We start from the raw sequence: 18036 nt of genomic DNA, 5'->3' as shown, positions 1-18036 counted from the left end.
AATTCTTTTAAGCTTTAATATCCTCATCTGTAAGACAGATATAATAAAATCTTCCTTATATAATCCAATAATCAATAGCTATTATATCTAGATCCCAATTTCCAAAGTAATGCAGCCAGTGTTCCCTTGCTCAGAAGAATCAGGCCCATGACTCAAATTGCCCACCAGGTGGCAGTATTACCGCGGACTGTCCCTGTTTTGTTTCCACTGCAGAGCCAGACCAGCAATCATGGGGAAGCAAAAGGTAGAGCCAGGGCTGCTTCCCCTGAGCTTTGGGTGAAATGGGAAAAAAATGTAAAAAAACAAAACCCCTCAGAAACAGAGATGTGTGTCAAAAAGGCCTCATGTTTCTTTGATCTATCTTTTTCTCATCCCAGGCTCCTCCGAGGCACTGTTTATGCTTAGGAATAAAGCATTTTTCTGGCTTGCCATTCACAGTGGGGGTGTCCATCCCACCACACACACACACACACACACACACACACACACACACAGAGTTCTCTTATCCCACCAGAACTTCTAGCTTCCACTTCAAGCAGAGACTGTGTTAAGAAGACAGGCAAATTTGCTTTCTCAGACTGCATAGGGCATCTCATTCTGAGAAACCCCATGGCCACCCATTTCTGGGACATGGGTAGTGGCAGAAGCCTAAGTTATTCTTGGTCATAAACTTTACTCATCCTTTTCCACCTTGATTTCAATGAATGAGTTCAAGTCAGGACAGCAGGTTTTGTGGGGCTGGTCAAAAGATGGGGAGATAGGTCCATTCTCATTGCCTCCCTCCTCTTCCTCTTCTTGGAAATGAGGATTGTAAAGTTCTGGTGGAAGGAGCTGGGCTTCAGCAGAAGGCAGTCTGTCTGAGGGAGGCCCATATACCCTGTTGGCTTTGGTGCCATGCTTAGAGTTAGCATCCAGGTGGTAGCAGAGCTCTGTGAGGCGCTGGGCCCGGAAACGAGGAGGACGCGCCACCCAGACACCTGGCTCGTTAAGACTGTCCTCCTCATCTGACATCAGTTCTTCTGTCACATCTTTCCACAGGCGTTGGTCCTCAGGTCCAAAATGCCTCATGATACTGGATCGATTGGCAAAAAGCTAAAGTAGGACCCCAGGACAGAGATTAGGAAGGGAAAAAGACTATGGATTTAGGGAAAGGGTTCAGGTAAGGATGAAGGCAGTGAAAACCTGAGGGAACCCAGTCCCCAAGTCAAGCGTAGAATTGGCTCACCCTCTGTCTCTGTCTATGAATCTTCCAGCCTGTCAATCCTATTCTCAGATACCATGTCCTCTGGCCCTTCCTACTGTGGCTTATTAGGATTTAAGGTTTTGGGCTAGTAGAGTAGCTCAAGTGGTAGAGTGCCTATTTGGCAAGAGTGAGGCCCTGAGTTCAACCCCAGTACCATAAAAAAAAAAAAAAAAAAGAAAGAAAGAAAGAAAAGGATTTAGGATTGGCATCTTGAAAGGAAGGCCTAGAAACCTACCCGGTATCGGCGACTTCGAAGTTTCTTTTCCTCTTTTTCCTTCAGGCCTTTAAAGGGGTTCAGGGAGTTGCGGTACTCTCGCCTCTTGGTAAGGAAGTAGGCCACACAGGCTCCTAATGGGAGGAGAGGGGAGAGAGGAAAAGCAGGGTCCTGTAGAGCAGTGGCCCAGCCCTTCTTTCTGCTCTTATACTGCTGGATCAAAGGCTGGAATCTTTATTTAGACAGTCTGCTTTCTTGACACACCCACCAGCATCTCTTCTGCCCTCTTTGGTTTAGTGCTCTCCATCTCCAACTAAACCTCCCACTAAAAAGACAACTCAAATTGCTTCCATGCATTAAACCTACCCCTACTGCCCCTCTACCAATAGGCTTCAAGTATATTTTCAGTGAAAGCTTTCATAAGATTTTATTTTGTTTATTTATATTTATAATCATTTTTACGTTTACTCACATGTATATACATTGTTTGGGCCACCCCCCACACAATAGGATTTTAAGATTGGCTACAAATAACAGAAGAGAGCAAGTTAAGTAGAACACCTAGAACATATTATTTAGGTACAAAAGGGCAGGCCGGGCTTCTGACCTCAGCTTCAGAACCTACGTAAACATAATGCCTGATGGTGTTCTGGCCCTTTCCTTCACCCATTTTCATTTCAAGCTGAGTAGAGGAATGGAAAGGCAATTTTGAATGACTCTGTGAATAAACTGTAGGTGAGAAGAACAGCCCAAAATAAAGTTTTAAAGTATACTATTTTCAGCACCACCTAAATTATTCCCATTAAGGTTTTCTGACCAAGAATGGGGGAGAAAGGGGAGGGAAGGAAGGACTAGTGGGAGTGAACGCAGTTCTTCTCACCTTTTAGCTCCTTATCAGTATAATTGTGGGGACTGGTCACCAGCTCCTGCTTGAGCTTTTCCAGAAGGAACTTCACTACGGAAATGTTCCAAGAGGACTTGATGCTGCCACAGAGGAGAGAATGAATGAGACAGACAGCTTTGAGAGAGCCAGATGAACACAGACACCCAGCATTAATCAACTTGGTGCTAAATTCCTTGACCTGAGACAGGATGTCAGGGCAATGGCGAGATTGAGGCTGTGACCTCACTCTTGCATTTGAATGTCCCCCTCTGCTTCCCTCTCCTTAGCAAAGTACCTTGTGATCTTTTTCCCTCAAGAAACCATACCTTTCAGACCCATTGAATCTCTTGTCATTGGTGATATGGTTATGCACATTGTGGACCAATTTCTAGGGGGAAAAAAAAACAGAATCAAGCCAGGAGTGGACATCATGAAAAACCTCCTCTGGTCCCTAGGGTAAAAATAGGCATTGAACCTATGGTGTTCTATGCCTGATTCCTTTCCATAGCCTAGGTACCATTTTTGCATACGACCTTTCTTAGCCAGAGAGCCTGTCCAAGTTAGTATTTCTAATGGGGCCTCCCCCACCTTTAATTTAATGTGTGTTAAGTTTCCAGGATCATTCCTGGTCTTACTTCTGCTTCTGAGTAATCACTAGAGCAGTAGTCTCAGACATTTCTACAAAACACCCTTAATGGCAAGGAGAGAGTGAATATGTACTCGGGTTACTATAAGTGAGTATTTTTTGGGTTTCCTTTTTTTTTGGAGCTGGGGTTTGAACTCAGGGCTTCATGCTTGCAAAGCAGGCTCTCCACTGCTTGAGCCACACCTCCAGCTCTATTTTTTGAGCCTGCACTTTTCCAAAGTTAAAATCTTCTTCTTCAAAATATATCTATATTTCTTCAAATATAAAAATGTCTTCTGAAATCTTCTAGTAAAATTAATGACCCGGGAAAATGTCCTGGTTTCCTTTTGTACATTATCACAAGTCCCAGGGGTACACATACCATGGTCTGAAAAACACAGATCTAAAATAACAGAAGTATGAATTGGAAATACATTGGAGACTGTTACCAATGTCCCTTTCATGACATTAAGCGGGCTGTCTTTCAGTTTTGCTTATATACATCTATTTATTCCTTTTTTCTTGTTTTGTTGGCAGTATTGGGGTTTGAACTCGGGGCCTTGAGGGCTTTCTAAAAAAGTACTCTACCACCTGAGTCACACTGACATTCCTGCTCATGCACATCTAATGATGCTAATGATGGGTTATCCTTTTTGAGTCAGTTTATTCTATCATTGGACATACTTTTTTTTTTTACCAGTACTAAGGTTTGAGCTTAGGGCCTTGTGATTGGCAGATGCTCTAAAACTTGAACCACACTCCCCAGTCCTTGCTTTTTTCTTGGTCTTTTAAAAATTAGCATATATTACTTGTGCGGGGGCATTTCATTATGACATTTCATTCACCACTTCTATCATTCTCCCTCAACCCTTCCTCCCACCTTTTGCTTTTTTATTTTTTAGGGTTGTTGTTTTGTTTTTTTTTTTGGCAGGACTGGGGTTTGAACTCAGGGCTTCACACTGGCTAGGCTTGATCCCTACCTCCCTACCTCCAGTCCATTTTAGAGATGGTGTCTCATAAACTATTTGCCCAGGACGGCTCCGAACCTCAATCCTCCCTATCTCAGCCTCCCACGGAGCTAGGATTATAAGCATCAGCCACTGTGCCCAGCCTTGAACACCTTTAATTGCTAAGAAGTTCTGCCTTAACATGCTCCAAATATGACTCCAATTTTGCACATCATATATATATGATATATATATACACACACACTTTTTTTCAGTGGCACTGGGATTTGAACTCAGGGCCTCATACTTGCTAGGCAGGTGACCACTTGAACCACTTCCTAGCCCTTTTTTTGAGATAGGGTCTAGTGGAACTATTTGCCTAGGGCTGGCTTCAAACCACGATCCTCCTGATCTCTGCCTCTGAGTAGCTAGGATTATAGGCATGAGTCACTGGTGCCCAGCTCACCTGAGATATTGAAGACAGCTTTCATAGTCTCCCCAAATCTTGTGTCTGGTCTAAACACTTGAATTCCTTCTGGCTATCCTCATAGTTTCCCAACAGACTCCTCATCAGAAATAGGGGCCTCTCAGGACTGGGAGACACTGGCTTGCCAGTGTCACTCCTACAAAGTGGCACTGAGAACTAATCTTTCTCAGCAGCTCAGGTCTGGCTAGAGGGAGCATTACTTTCCTGAATGGAACTCTGCATTTCTAGGAATAAAATTCATGATGTCATTAGCTTTCTTAGCAAACCCATGTCCACTCACAAAATCATATGGTTCATTCTGCATCTGAAGCTTTGAACTGTAATGCAGGATCTTACATTTCCCTCTGTTTAGTTTAGTTTTATTGTTTCTTTTTTTTGAGGGGGTGGGGGGAGGACTAGGATTTAAACTCAGGGATTTGTGCTTGCAAATCAGGTGCTCTACTGCTTGAACCACACCTCCAGTACATTTTACTCTGGTTATTTTTGGAGATGGGGGTCTCACAAACTATTTGCCTGGGCTGTTCTTAAACTTCGATCTTCCTGATTTTAGCCTCCCAAGTAGCTAGGATTACAGGCATGAGCCAATGGTGCCCAATTAGTTTTGTTGTTTCTGATTATATTTTCATCCTACGCCCTTCAGTCAGTGGAAATTATCCAGTCCCAAATGATAGATTCATATCTAGAAATCCCCAATTCATCCTTCTGTCTTTTTGGCTGAGTGGCATAACAACTTAGGGAAGTACTATAAGTTCTTTATAGCTTGAATCTCCACTCTATACAGAAAGATGTTGGGGGCTGGGGTGTGGCTCAGTGGTAAAGCTCTTGCCTAGCTTGTGCGAAGCCCTGGATTCAATAACAAGCCAAGCCCTAGTGGCTCACGCCTTAATCCTAGCTACTTGGGTGACAGAGATCAGGAGGATCGTGAGCCCAGGCAGTTTGTAAGACCCTATCTCAAAAATACTCAACACAAAAAGGGCTAGCAGATGGACTGGAGGCCTAGCTCAAGTGGTAGAGCAACTGCTTTGCAAGTGTGAAGCCCTGAGTTCAAACCCTAGTCCTACCAAAAAAAAAGGACTAGCGGAGTAGTCCAAGTGGTAGAGAGCTTGTCTAGCAAGCATGAAGACATGAGTTCAAAGCCCAGTGCACCACCAAAAAAAAAAAAAGAGAGAGAGAGAGAGATGTTACTGTACTGGCTTCATAGATTTTTCTATCTGTCTGTCTATCTATCTATCTATCTAGACAAGGTTTCACAATGTAGCCAAGGCTGGCCTTGAACTCATGGTCCTTCTACTTCAGCCTCCCAAGTGCTGGTGAGATTGCAAGTGTGCATTTCATAGTTATTTTACCTCTTAGAAATTCAAATGTAATGAATCACAAAGGAATGGGTAAATGTTTTAGAAAGAATATAGAAGTTTCCAAAAAAAAAGAAGGAAAAAGGAGAGTTGCATATCTTCCAACTCAAGTGGCTTGGAAGAGATCAGGTGCTAAAAATCAAACCAGGCTTGAAGTGGAAAGGGAAAAGACTCTAGACAATAAGTGTTAAGACTGTACAGGCTGCTGGCTCACATACCTTATGAGTGAGCTAAAAATAAATATGCTTCCCCAAGTGGTTGCTGGAACCTGCAGCATCCCAAGGAATTAGGGGTTCTAGTTTGGTCCTGTTGGTTCACAGCAATGCACAGGAGCCCCAAAATATTAGAGATGCTCTTTGATTGCTTCCCAGAGCTAAAAATCAGGATAGTAAAGACTGCAAACCCACAGTCTAGCACATGAATATTTTGTTTAATTTTAGTTTTGAGACAGTCTCACTATGTAGCACAGGCTGGACTGAACTTGAGATCCTCCTGCCTCAGCCTGTGAGTGTTGGAATTACAGACATGCACTACCATGCCTGCCCTAATTTAGCACAATTTTGACTTTTTAAAAAAATAATACCGACTTGCTGAGAGCACTGGCCAGTGCCCTGCAGAATGCCTCTCCTTGCAGGTTTGTCCTGCTGCTTCCTCTAGTGTCCTTCAGTTTGTTTCTTTATCCCCAGCACTTCCTGTAAACTGCAAGTCATATCTCATATTTCTTTTGGGAGGTGAGAAGCAGCTAGAATATACTCTAGGTTGTACCTGAATGACACTAGAACTTACCATTAGTTACTAGGACAAATTCCAGGAAATGGGAGATGAAATAGGTGACGGACCTTCCAACATAGTTTGTTTGCAACCTCAAGACTGTAAACTCAACCTGGCATGGTGGTACATATCTGTAATCCCAACATTTGGAGGTTAAGGCAGGAGTACCGTGGCCAGGCGCCCCAGTGGCTCACACCTGTAATCCTAGCTACTCAGGAGGCAGAGATCAGGAGGATCAAGGTTCAAAGCTAGCACAGACAAATAGTTCACCAGACCCTATCTCAAAAAACCCCCATCACAAAAAAGGCTGGAGGAGTAGCTCAAGGTGTAGGCTCTGAGTTCAAGTCCCAATACCACAAAAAAAAAAAAGAGCACTGTGAATTTGAGGCCAGCCAGTGATGTTTCTTATAATATATGACTGTCTAACTTTCCACCTAGCATTACACTGGTTTTGATTTTGTTTTTGTTTTGCTTTGAAACTGGGTCTTGTTAGGTAGCCCAGGTTGGCCTTGAACTCTCTTGAGCCTCCTGCCTTAGCCTCCTATGTGCTGGGATTACAGGCATGTAATAGCCAGCTGCACAAGTATATTTTAAACCCTTTACAATGGGCAGCAGAATTCCCTAACTGGCTCTCTTGATTGGTAACCAACCACACTCTCTTGCTATTAGGTCTCCAGATCCACCAAGGTCTCCAAAAGGAAGGAAGAAGCCACTCCTCTCTCTGAAGTGCTGGGCAGGATTAGAATAAAAATGATAGACTATCTTGATTTCATACAGATTATAATTATTATACATATATTTGTGATTCAAACACTAGGAAGTTTTGGGAAATCCCTTGGAATTCATTAGAAATGCACCTAGAAGGTACATGCTTCCATTTCTATTACTGGCAGCAAAAGCAACTCTTTTGGGGCACAAATCCGTAACAGAAACTAAATATACCTCTTGCATAAGTGAAACGTCCCTGACCATAATCAAAATTACAATGAAGATTAGAAACAAGTTGATACTAACTATGAGTGATGTTTCTAGGGGAAAACAGCATTTCAAATGTAAAACAAATCAAATGAAAGAGTCAGCAAGAATAGGATCTCTGAGCCTGGCATGCTGGTACACACCTGTAATCCCAGCACTCAGGAGGGTGAGGCAGAAGGATCATGAGTTTGAGGCTGGCCTGGCTACATAGTGAGATCCTGTCTCAAAACAAACATAATAATCATAATAATAATAATAGAATAGGCTCTACAAGAAAAAAGGAAAGGAAGATAGAAGCAGCATAAATAAAGGAGGTATAAACAGTGATCAGCTAGTTTTGATCTTTACTAAATCTGTAACAAGAACAAATGGACTACATGGTATGATGAGATTTAGGTGACATGTGAGTGATGACTTCCACTTTCAACCAGGACTCTCCAGTTACTTCACATCAGTCATGATGCAGAGAGCAGAAACTCCTTAGTCAACAGGAACGTTACATGGCTAAAGGACATCCCCCTGGCTACTAAAAGATTTTGGGCACAGAGTTGATCTAAAAGACTGTGATCACCCTAGAAGAAAGCTTCTCATTCTCTGCATACATATTTATTTATTTATTGTGATACTAGGGATTGAACCCAGGGCCTTGCACATGCTAGGCAAGTGCTGTACCATTTGAACCATGCCCCTAGCCCTCAACCTCCCCATTATTGACATGTGGAGCTGGATAATTCTTTGCTGGGGGAGGGTAATAGATGGAATGTGCGTTATAGAATGTTCCACAGAATACCTCCCCTCTACCCACTAGATGTTAGTATTCTCCCCTTCCTCTACCCTTCCACCTACCAATAGAGTCTCCAGTGGGTTACAAATGTTCCCTGGGACAAAATTACTCCAAGCTTAGAACTACTTCCCTAGAAGATCTCTAGGTTTGGGTCAATGGGGGCTCCTAGCCACATCCAGAAGGTTGCAGGTAGACCTAGTTCAAGCTGGTCCCTTCCTTACCTGCCAAGAGCTCTTGGGATGACTGAGCTGAGTACTTAGTAGCCTCAGCATCTTTGGGGTTTGGGATCAGCTCAGGACAGGATGGTTTTTCCCCAAGGGGCCTCTTGCCACGTAGGAACACTGGCTAAAGTACAGTCCTTTGTATAGTAGTAACTTCCCTACTCTGTACATTCCATCTTTCCGGTTGTGTAATGTTCTCCCTTTTTTCTCTGAAGGGACAGAAGGTTGAGGCAGCATGATTGTATTTTAATGTAAGAAATAAGACATCTGGATATAAATGAAAATAAATATTAAATGGAAAGAAAGAGAAAAAGAGAAAGAAGGAAAGAGAGAGAGAAAGAAAGAGTGACCCTTTGGTGATCCATCTGCTTAACCCCTTAAAGATCTTCCTATCTGGATTATGAAAACATTGGGAGATGTGATGTAAGTCCTTCTCTTTAAAGGAAAGGTGCCATTCTATCTAGAAAAACCTGAAAGCTGGACTGAGAGCAGACAGCACCTGTCCCTAGGACTAGGACTCATGTTTTTCCTGGCCCCTCCCATTCCAGTAGGGTTCAGGACACCATTCATTCTATTCTGGAAGCTTAAAATCACACACACACACACACACACACACACACACACACACACACACACACACACACACACACACACACAGGTTCTTCACTTCTCTTTCCAGACTGAAAAAAAGTGATTGAAATTGAGCTCACTTACGGAGAGTACCAGATCCCGCTTGCGCCTGGAGTTCTTCTGCCCGCTCCCTCTGATCCTGCACGGGGAAGCAGTAAAACCCAGAGAGTGTCTCAGCTCCCCAGTGCTCCCAGGGCCTGACTCCTCCAAGGTACTGTCCAATGTGGCAGCAGCACTGAGCATGTCCTCTGGGTGAGGAGGTGGCATCTTGGTTCCATTTTCTGGCCCAGTCTCTGAGGATGCCCGCTGTATAGCCAGCTGTGTAGCTGGTGAAAGCTGCTTGGCATAAGCTGGGACCAGCACTCGCTGGACTGCACCCTCAGTGGTCCCGTAATCATCCACCAGCTAAGAATATTGAAAAGAATAGTCTATTAGCCAGTCAGGCATAGGGGAATCTACACAGCCATCATTCTTTGGCTAAGAATAGTGAGTAAGGTCAAAAGAAGTGAGGAACCTAGAGTGTTTAATGGTCATGGCTTAATTCTCTAGGACTGACATGGGAGTGTTGGGCAAATATTTCTTGTGTGTACAACCTTGTGTGTACAGGGCTACTTACAAGGACAAGGAATGTTTTATTTATTTATTTGTTCATTTATTTATTTATTTGTGGTACTGCGGTTTGAACTCAAGGGCTTCACACTTGCTAGGCAGGTACTCTACTACTTGAACCATTCCACCAGCCCAACAAGGCATGTTTCTGATGCTCTCTATTTGTGAGTAGTCATGTATGGCATTTGAGTATAAGAAATGTAGCCAGGTAAGTGTTTTGTCTAAAAGGAATTAGGGGAGATAGTGGTACCAAGAAAAGGAAATCAAGCCAGGAGCCAGTGGTTCACGCCTGTAATCCTACCTACTTGGGAGGCTGAGATCAGACGGATTGGGGTTTGGGTCCGCAAGACCCCCATCTCCAAAATAACCAGAGCAAAACGGACTGGAGGTGTGGCTCAAGTGGTAGAGCACCTGTTTTGTGAGCACCTGCTTTGCAAGCTGAAAATCCTGACTGTAAACCCCAGTCCCACCAAAAAGAAAAAAGAAAAAGGGAAAACAAGCAGTAAAAAAGAACAAGAAAATTAAACAGTAACAATAATAAGGAGGGAGTAACAACAAAGGAGAGAGATACAAAGTCACATATCCCTAGGGAGGAATGTCATGAACAGCTCCCCTCACCCACACTCCATTCCCTTAGAGTGGCCAGTTTGCATCCCCACCTTGTTCCTGGTCTGGCCACAGTGAACTGTTGTGGCCTTGACATCCAGCTGACAACCTGTGCCCTCACTCAAGGATACACAGGACAAGGAATGAAAGCAGGGAGTGAGATAGCAAAAGAGGAGAAAAGGAGGGGGAATTTCTGCAGCCAGGAAAACAAAATAGTGAAAGTGTGTGTGTAGGGGGTGGCAGGGAACCACACACACAGAAAGAAGCGGAGGAGGAGGCTGAGATTTATAGACCTGTGAGCTGCTTTCTGCGCTGTGAAATCTAATTCCACAGCTCAGACTTGGAAGCCTTCCCTGTCTGAAAAAACCCACAGCTCAGGACATTGCCTGGCCTGATACCCTCCTGTCTCTTGCCTTCCAGTTCCTCTTAGAGCCTCACACTTGCTAGGCAGGTGCTCTGCCACATGAGCCTCTCCTCCAGCCCTTCCAGTTCCACTGAGAGCCCTAACCAGGCACAGCTGGAGTGAGCAGTAGTGACCATCACTGCACAGTTGTGTCTTGGGGACAGCAAGGCCAGTTGCTGTGATGGGCTAGCATCTCTGGGGAGAGGAGTTTATACATTTGCTCTTCAGATCCAGCAGATGAACTGGGAGTTTCCTCCCTCTCATCCACCCTGTATGTTTTGTCTTTAGTCTTCACTGGCTGTGGAAGCCTTGTTGAGGTGGGAGGAGAAAGAGAGAGTAGACAGAGGCTAGGGGGAGTTGACAGACCTCACAAGTGGTGACACATCTGTTATTTTCCCTTCTCTATGATCTCTATAGTTGCTCTGTCCTCTTTTCCTGCTTCCATGTGTGACAGTCTGCAGTTCTTACTCTACTCAGCAAGGATTTTCCTGCTCATATGGCCTTTGAGCAGTAAAGAAACTGAAATAGCATAATGTACTTCTGTCTTTTCCTGCTCAGAATATGCTTGCTTTTCTCCCGTGTTTTCCCTTTTTCCACTTCTTTTCACATTTTATTTCCTTTCCTCTACCTTCTGCCCTATAACCTCAGTGCTCCCCCGTGTAAATTCTCTTCCACACTCATCCTTCTTCTGTGTTCCTCTTGTCACTTTTTTTCCTTCCTGGAACCCCTCATTTCCACCTGCCTCCTATTATGTTTACCCTCCCCCCACAAACTCTTCCCTTCTCCCCTCCACATTCGCATCTCTATACTGAACTCCTCTTGGCAAGCAGAGGGCCCGTGATAAAATATGAATGAGCCGTCTGTGCATGGCAGCGGTCTCACTAGGAGAGTCAGAGCCGGTGGAGCAGCCGAGACAGCTGTGGAGAAGATGCCATGCGGAGCTACAGAGAGGGGATATGCGTCCCATCACCGCACGCACCAAAAAATGACCTCCTGCCAGAGAGGCTGACCGTGCAGGAAGCAAACAGAAGTGCTGCTATCTCTGAAAGCAGAGGAAGCCTCGGTGCTGTCCTGTTTTATCACAAATTCGAAAAGGAAGGTTTAAAGATGAAAGACAGTAGAGAAGAGAAACAGAGTTGGAGCGCAAGGAAGACCAGGGAAGCTGGGAGCCCCGCGCTGCAGCCATACTCACCGGGTTGAGCAGCGGGGTCCCTTCGCCGGGTGCCAGGGCGCATCCAGGGAGCCGCACGTCGCGCTGAGAGGCTGGGAAGCCCACGGGCCCAGGCCCCACGGTCGAGGCTGCCCCCAGCTGCCGCAGCTCCTCGATCACCACCTGCACGCCACTGCCCACGCTGTCGCACTCCTCCTCCACGGCAGACAGAGTCTTGCAGGCTTCCCCGGGGCTCTCCTTGAGAGGCCCCGGCTCCTCGCGTGGGGGGCTGTGAGCCTGGCTCTCCCCATCCTCATCAGGGGTGCCCACTTTCCCTTGCCGTAGCTCACCCACTTCCTCCTGGAGCCGTTTTAACAACTCATTGTTGGCCCGCGCAAGCCCCAGAGCGGCCTCCGCCAGGCCTACTGCCTTATCCACCCGCTGGTAGATGACGTGAAGGAGCTGCTCCGAGCTCTGAACCGCCAGGCCATGTCCGGTCACCGTGATGGGGGTGCTGGCAGGAGGATTACCGCCCTGAGAGCCAGTGCTGCCCCCACCACTCTCGCTCTTACAGGCACAGCAGCATCTGGCCTCGCTGCCACTTGGAGGGGAGAAGAGAATGGTGGCACTGAAGGACATGGCTGGTGGGCCCAGTCACAACCGCGCTCACACTGCTGAACCACTCAAGAGGTGCTCTGGTCAAGGGGACTTCACAGGTTGAAACACTGGCCTCTGGATTCACGTTCCTTTCTCAGCGAAGGTGGATGGATTTGCCCAGGCTCCAGGCCATGTATTCTGTGAAGAAGCAGGCAAGGTGGTGAAGGAACACACAGTCTATGACGGTCTCTCCCTGGCCTGCAGAGAGGTGCAAGTGCCTTCCACTAGCAGGTCTCAGTTCCCCTAGTCCAGCACCCTGGGAATCACACTTGCCCCCTACTGAAAGGGTAAAGCACACCAGGGCCTTTCTGATGAACGTAGTTTCAGAGGGTAAGAAGGCATTTTTTCTGCGCGCAAGCATGGAACCCCCCAGGACAGCAACCTAAGGAACAGAGGGCCTTCAAAAGACCCACCCATCTGCAAAGATTACAAGATTCAGGAAGAAAATGAAGGTCTGTCTCCTCCTCCTCTTGTCCGATCTTTAATAGTATTGCATTTCATTGCTTTGACATCATCCTCTAAGGAGTTCAGAACACTTCATGTAGGTTATCTCATCTACACAACAGTGCTAGGAAGCACACATTACCCCAGGTCCAGAGAAGAGACATGCAGAGAAGTTATGTGTCTTTTTCAAGGTCAGAGGAAGACAGGAGAATCTAGTTATTGCTACTTCAGTCTAATGTATTTTTTTAAAACAATAGCACTTTTTGTTGACATAAGGAATCATTTATTCTGCCCCCCTCTATACTTTTCATACGGATGCATTCAGAGTAAGACTCCTTAACAAGGACTACACAGATCCCTGCATCCCCAGGCATGTTACCAGCCTCTCACTATTACATCATCAGTGCTTTGGGGATGGGGTAGGGAAAAGAAGTGAAAAGTTGGATCTGGGAGTCGGGCCAGGGTGACACAGGACTGTTCTCAGAGTTGTATATGTGGGCCTCTGGCTGTCCTGAGTCTACCAACCAGTAGCCCACAGTGATCACCTCTGGGGCCCTCATCTCCACTTCTTATGCTCCTTCAGGGAGGAGCCAAGGGTGAGCAGGAATGTCTGAACCGCTAAGCGCTGCCACTCTGCCCACATGAGCAGCCCTAGAAAAGGAGAAACCAGAATATCAGTGAAAGCCAAACTGCCTCTTTTTTGAATTACTGAAGATAAGCAAGTAAACTACTCCAAGAGAACAAAAATGGGGTGGTGCTGAGGTTCTGATTAGTACCACTGAGAACACTCCAAGGAACTTAATAAATATTGTCATTTTCTAAATAATACCTGATTATAGAAAAAAAGACTTCTTCTGCCTGAAGCTTGTAAGTGACAAAACCTTAAGTGTGTTTACAACTCCCCAGGACCTATTTCTATCTTACAATGCAAATTATAAACATCTGTAAATTATAAGCATCACAATTAAAAGGAGGTTAGGATTTTCTATATATTAAAGTTTTGTTTTGTTTTTTTTTTAAATCAGCAATCTCATTTTAGAAACAGGCAATATCAATGCCTCTGAGGTACTAAAACATAAATCTGACAATGCATTATAATTACATTTGGTTATTAAAGAATAGTCTTTAATTTGCTCTTTCTACTCTTAATATTGAAGAAATGGCTTTTCTATGCCAAATACTCACTTCTTGCAAGAACTTAACTCAAATCCATTTACAGCCTTTCTGTCATTAGAGTCACTAGAAGGCATAGCTAAACATGAAACTAAAGGTGAAACCAAATTAAAACTAAAGGTTAAAGGAAAGCACTAAGCAAGTCTATGTCAATTTACGGATAAATCATTTACATAATATATATTTTTCCTTCCTAAATAAGGGCCTACACTGCTCCTGAAGATTTATTTTAGTTATATTTTAACCATTATAAGACTTTAATCTTAAACAGGGATGCTGTGAAAAAAAGAAAGTTATGTTTTTTGTTGTTGTTTTGTTACATTCTTTGTTTTTTTGAGTCTCACAAATGTAGACTAGGCTAGTTTTGAACTCAAATTTCTCTTGCTTTAGCATTCCAAGGGCTGGGATTATAGGCCTGCACCAGAAAGTTACATTTTGTTGGTGACAGTTGTCTTTCTTTATTTGTTTGTTCTTTTTTTTTAGTGGTAGGGATTAAATCAAGGACCTTATTATGCTCTACAACGGAGCTCACTTCCAGCCCCAAATGCTTGCCAGTTGGTTTCAGTATTTGCAACGTCAGAAAATAAAGACAGAGGGCTGGAGGAGTGGTTCAAGTGGAGAGCCCTGAGTTCAAGCCCCAAGTACTGCAAAACAACAACAACAACAAAAAACAAAACAGAAATTAAGGTAGAAACTGCTGGACACTTATGGCCAGCCTGGACAAATAGTTCACAATACCCCATCTATTGCTGACTTAACTTCCCTACCTCTTGCTACAGTCTCCCAGCTAAAGTCTAAATAAAAGAAACTGAGATCAGTAGATAATAAAGAAGTATTTTATATTTACTAAGTAGATAATAACTTAGATGCTGGGTAAGTCATTATAAACAAAATGCTAACTTCATCAGTTGCATATATTTCCCATTAGAGAAGGTAAGCAAGTGCAAAGGGCACTGGTGGCTCACACCTGTAATTCTAGCTACTCATGAGGCAGAGATCAGGAGGATCACAGTTCGAAGCCAGCCCGGGCAAATAGTTCTAGAGACCCTATTTCAAAAAAGTCTTTCACAAAAAAGGGCCGGTGGAGTGGCTGAAGGTGAAGTCACTGCCCTGAGTTCAAGCCCCAGTACTGAAAAAAAAAAAAAAAAAAAGCAAGTGCAAAGGGAAAAAAAGAGGTTATTTCTAAATATACAGATCAGGTCATGCAAAAGGATGATTTGCAAAAATGAATTGCCACCTACTAAATACTCAAATGAAGGGAGGACAAAGTCCTTTCATTCAAGGAGCTTACTGCATATTCAAGGATGGGAAAGTGGAGAACATGGGAAAACATGGGAAAGTGAAGAACATAGAATGTTCTAAATATGGACTATCTAAAGAAAAAAGAGAACTACATACTAGTGCCTCACAATATGGTATAAACTGAAACCTGCTGATGAGTTAGTTCAAAATAATGGGAGGATCAACAGACTGAAAGCAAGTGAAAAATAGTTATTATAGAAGCAAAACCTCCAACTGAGCCTTGAACAATGTACAGTATAAACAGGGAGGGTGGTAAGACATTCTACAGAGAAAAAGCCAAACATCAGCTGGGCGCCAATGGCTTGTGCCTATAATCCTAGCTACTTGAGAGGCTGAGATCATGGTTCAAGGCCAGCCGAGGCAAAGCGTTCACAAGACCCCATCTCCAAAATAACCACAGTGAAATAGACTGGAGTGGTAGAGCACCTTGGCTCAAGAGGTAGAGTGCCTGCTTTGCAAACACGAAGCCTTGAGTTAAAACCCCAGCCCCCCCCAAAAAAAAACCAGAAAAGGTTGAACACTACAGGACTTATCAGGGTACATGTTAGAAGTCACAGCAAAGGGGCTTCAATGGACACATGAGGACTGTTGTCAGAAGACTTTGAAACCAAGTTAAGGAGACTTAGATAAGGGGGCCCAAAAATCTTCTCTGAAAAGAGCCAACCAGTAAATAATTTAGGCTTTACAGGCCACATAGTTTCTATCATAACTACTGAACTGTGCCATTCTAGCATGAAAGCAGTCACAGACAAAAAGTAAACAAATGAGCATGGCTGTGTTGCAATAAAACTTTATTTATGAACACTGACCTGTCACAAAAAGTGAATGTGAAAGTTATTCTTAGCTGGTGGTCCATATAAAAACAGGTGGCAGGTTGGATTTAGCCTATGGGCTGGGGTCTGCCAGTCCTTGCTTTCAATACCTGAAGTTAAGGAAAAGGCACAGCCTCAGTTACTAATTTATATGATTTAACTACTTCTATTAGAAGTAAATTGTTTTATTTGCCAGCCCGGGCAAATAGTTCCACGAGACCCTATCTTGAAAAACCCTTCACAAAAATAGGGCTGGTAGAGTGGCTCAAGGTGAAGGCCCTGAGTTCAAACCCCAGTACCCAAAACAAAACAAAACAAAAGAGAAACTTAAGAAAAGAATGGTCAGCAAGTGGGAGAAAAAGTGTTAAGGCAGCCAAAGTAGAGAAAGTGGACCTAATGGACTGTGACAAGTGCAGCAATGGTTAAAAAAATAAAAATTAAGGTAACCCATTTTATTTGTCTGTGATGGTCATCAGTGATAGCCAGAGAATCAAGTTTTCACTAGAGTTCAGCTATGAAAGGAAGGAAACAGGTAGGGAGCCAGACACCTTGAAGGTTAAAGTATTTTCAAAGACACAGAAAGTTTGTATTTAGAAAGCAGAAGGAAAAATGCCAGTGAGAAAATAAAGAATGAGGGCTGGGGAGTAGCTCAAGCTCTTGCCTACCAAGCGCAAGGCCTTGAGTTCAAACCCTGATACCACACAAGGAAAAAAAAAAGTAAAGAATGAACACTTTAGGACTTTAGGAAAGGATCTAAGTTTTATTCCAGTAAGAAGAAAGAAGGAAAGTTTTTCCCTGAGACTTCAGAGAAGAAAAAGACTTCAGGGGAGAGACAAAGATTTATTGGGATGGAGAGAATAAGTTGTGCACAGAGACACTCTTTTCACTTTGGAGACAGATTTTTCTCAGTATGAATAATTTAAATTGATAATGGAACTTTATTAAGACACTACTGCATTATCTATTGTTGCAACCTATTAAGTTCTTAACACTCTACACCTAACATACCCTTTTCTCTATCACAGCCCATTTAACCCTGCCAATTATTAACATATATTTATTCAGATGTGTGTGTGTGTGTGTGTGTACATGTGACTGGAGTTTAAACTCGTACTTCCAAAACAGGTGCTCTGCTGCTTAAGTCATGCCTCCAGTCCATTTTGCTCTGGTTATTTTAGAGATGAGGGTCTCTACAACTCTTTGCTCAGGCTGGTCTTGACCCTTGATCCTCCTGAACTCAGCCTCCCAAGTAGCTAAGATTACAGGCATGAGCCACCTGTACCTGGTTTACTCAGACTTTTTTCTGCTACTGGGGATTGAACCCAGGGCTTCATGCATGCTAGGCAAGTGCTCTGCCACTTGTGTCATACCCCCAATCCTTTTGTTTCATTTTGTTTTCAAGATAGACTTGCTAACTTTCCCTGGGCAGGCCTCAAACTTGTCATCCCCCTGCCTCTATCTCCAGAGTAGGAGTAACTGGGACTACAGGCATGAGCCACCACTCCCAACTCAGATATTTATTTAAATTTTATTTATTTATTTACTTATTTTGTGGTACTGGGGATAGAACCCAGTGCCTTGACATGCTAGGCAAGAGTTTTACCATTGAGCTATATCCCTAGCCAGTATATTTACTTTTTATTCACAAAATATGTAACTTCTTTTCTTTTTGAGAGGTGCCAAAGCTTCATGCATGCTATGCACCTGCTCTACCACTGAGCTACCCTCAATCCAAAATTTATTTTAAA

At 43.8% G+C, this 18036-nt stretch overlaps 1 protein-coding gene across 1 annotated transcript; it reads right to left on the bottom strand.

Annotated features, from left to right (window-relative positions):
* C3H14orf93 (chromosome 3 C14orf93 homolog) lies at window positions 1–12539 on the bottom strand. The gene is made up of 6 exons (XM_074068393.1): window positions 11943–12539; window positions 9217–9537; window positions 2667–2728; window positions 2338–2441; window positions 1479–1591; window positions 1–1092 (listed from the first exon to the last, which is right to left on the bottom strand). The coding sequence occupies exons 1-6, from the start codon at window positions 12537–12539 to the stop codon at window positions 673–675; spliced, it is 1617 nt and encodes a 538-aa protein (XP_073924494.1). The 3' UTR covers window positions 1–672.
* Between the last annotated feature and the right edge of the window lie 5497 nt (window positions 12540–18036).

This window comes from Castor canadensis, chromosome 3, assembly GCF_047511655.1.
Source record: "Castor canadensis chromosome 3, mCasCan1.hap1v2, whole genome shotgun sequence".
Classification (NCBI taxonomy): Eukaryota; Metazoa; Chordata; class Mammalia; order Rodentia; family Castoridae; genus Castor; species Castor canadensis.
Note: the sequence above shows the minus strand (reverse complement) of the source record. Positions and strands in the feature narration are given on the sequence as shown.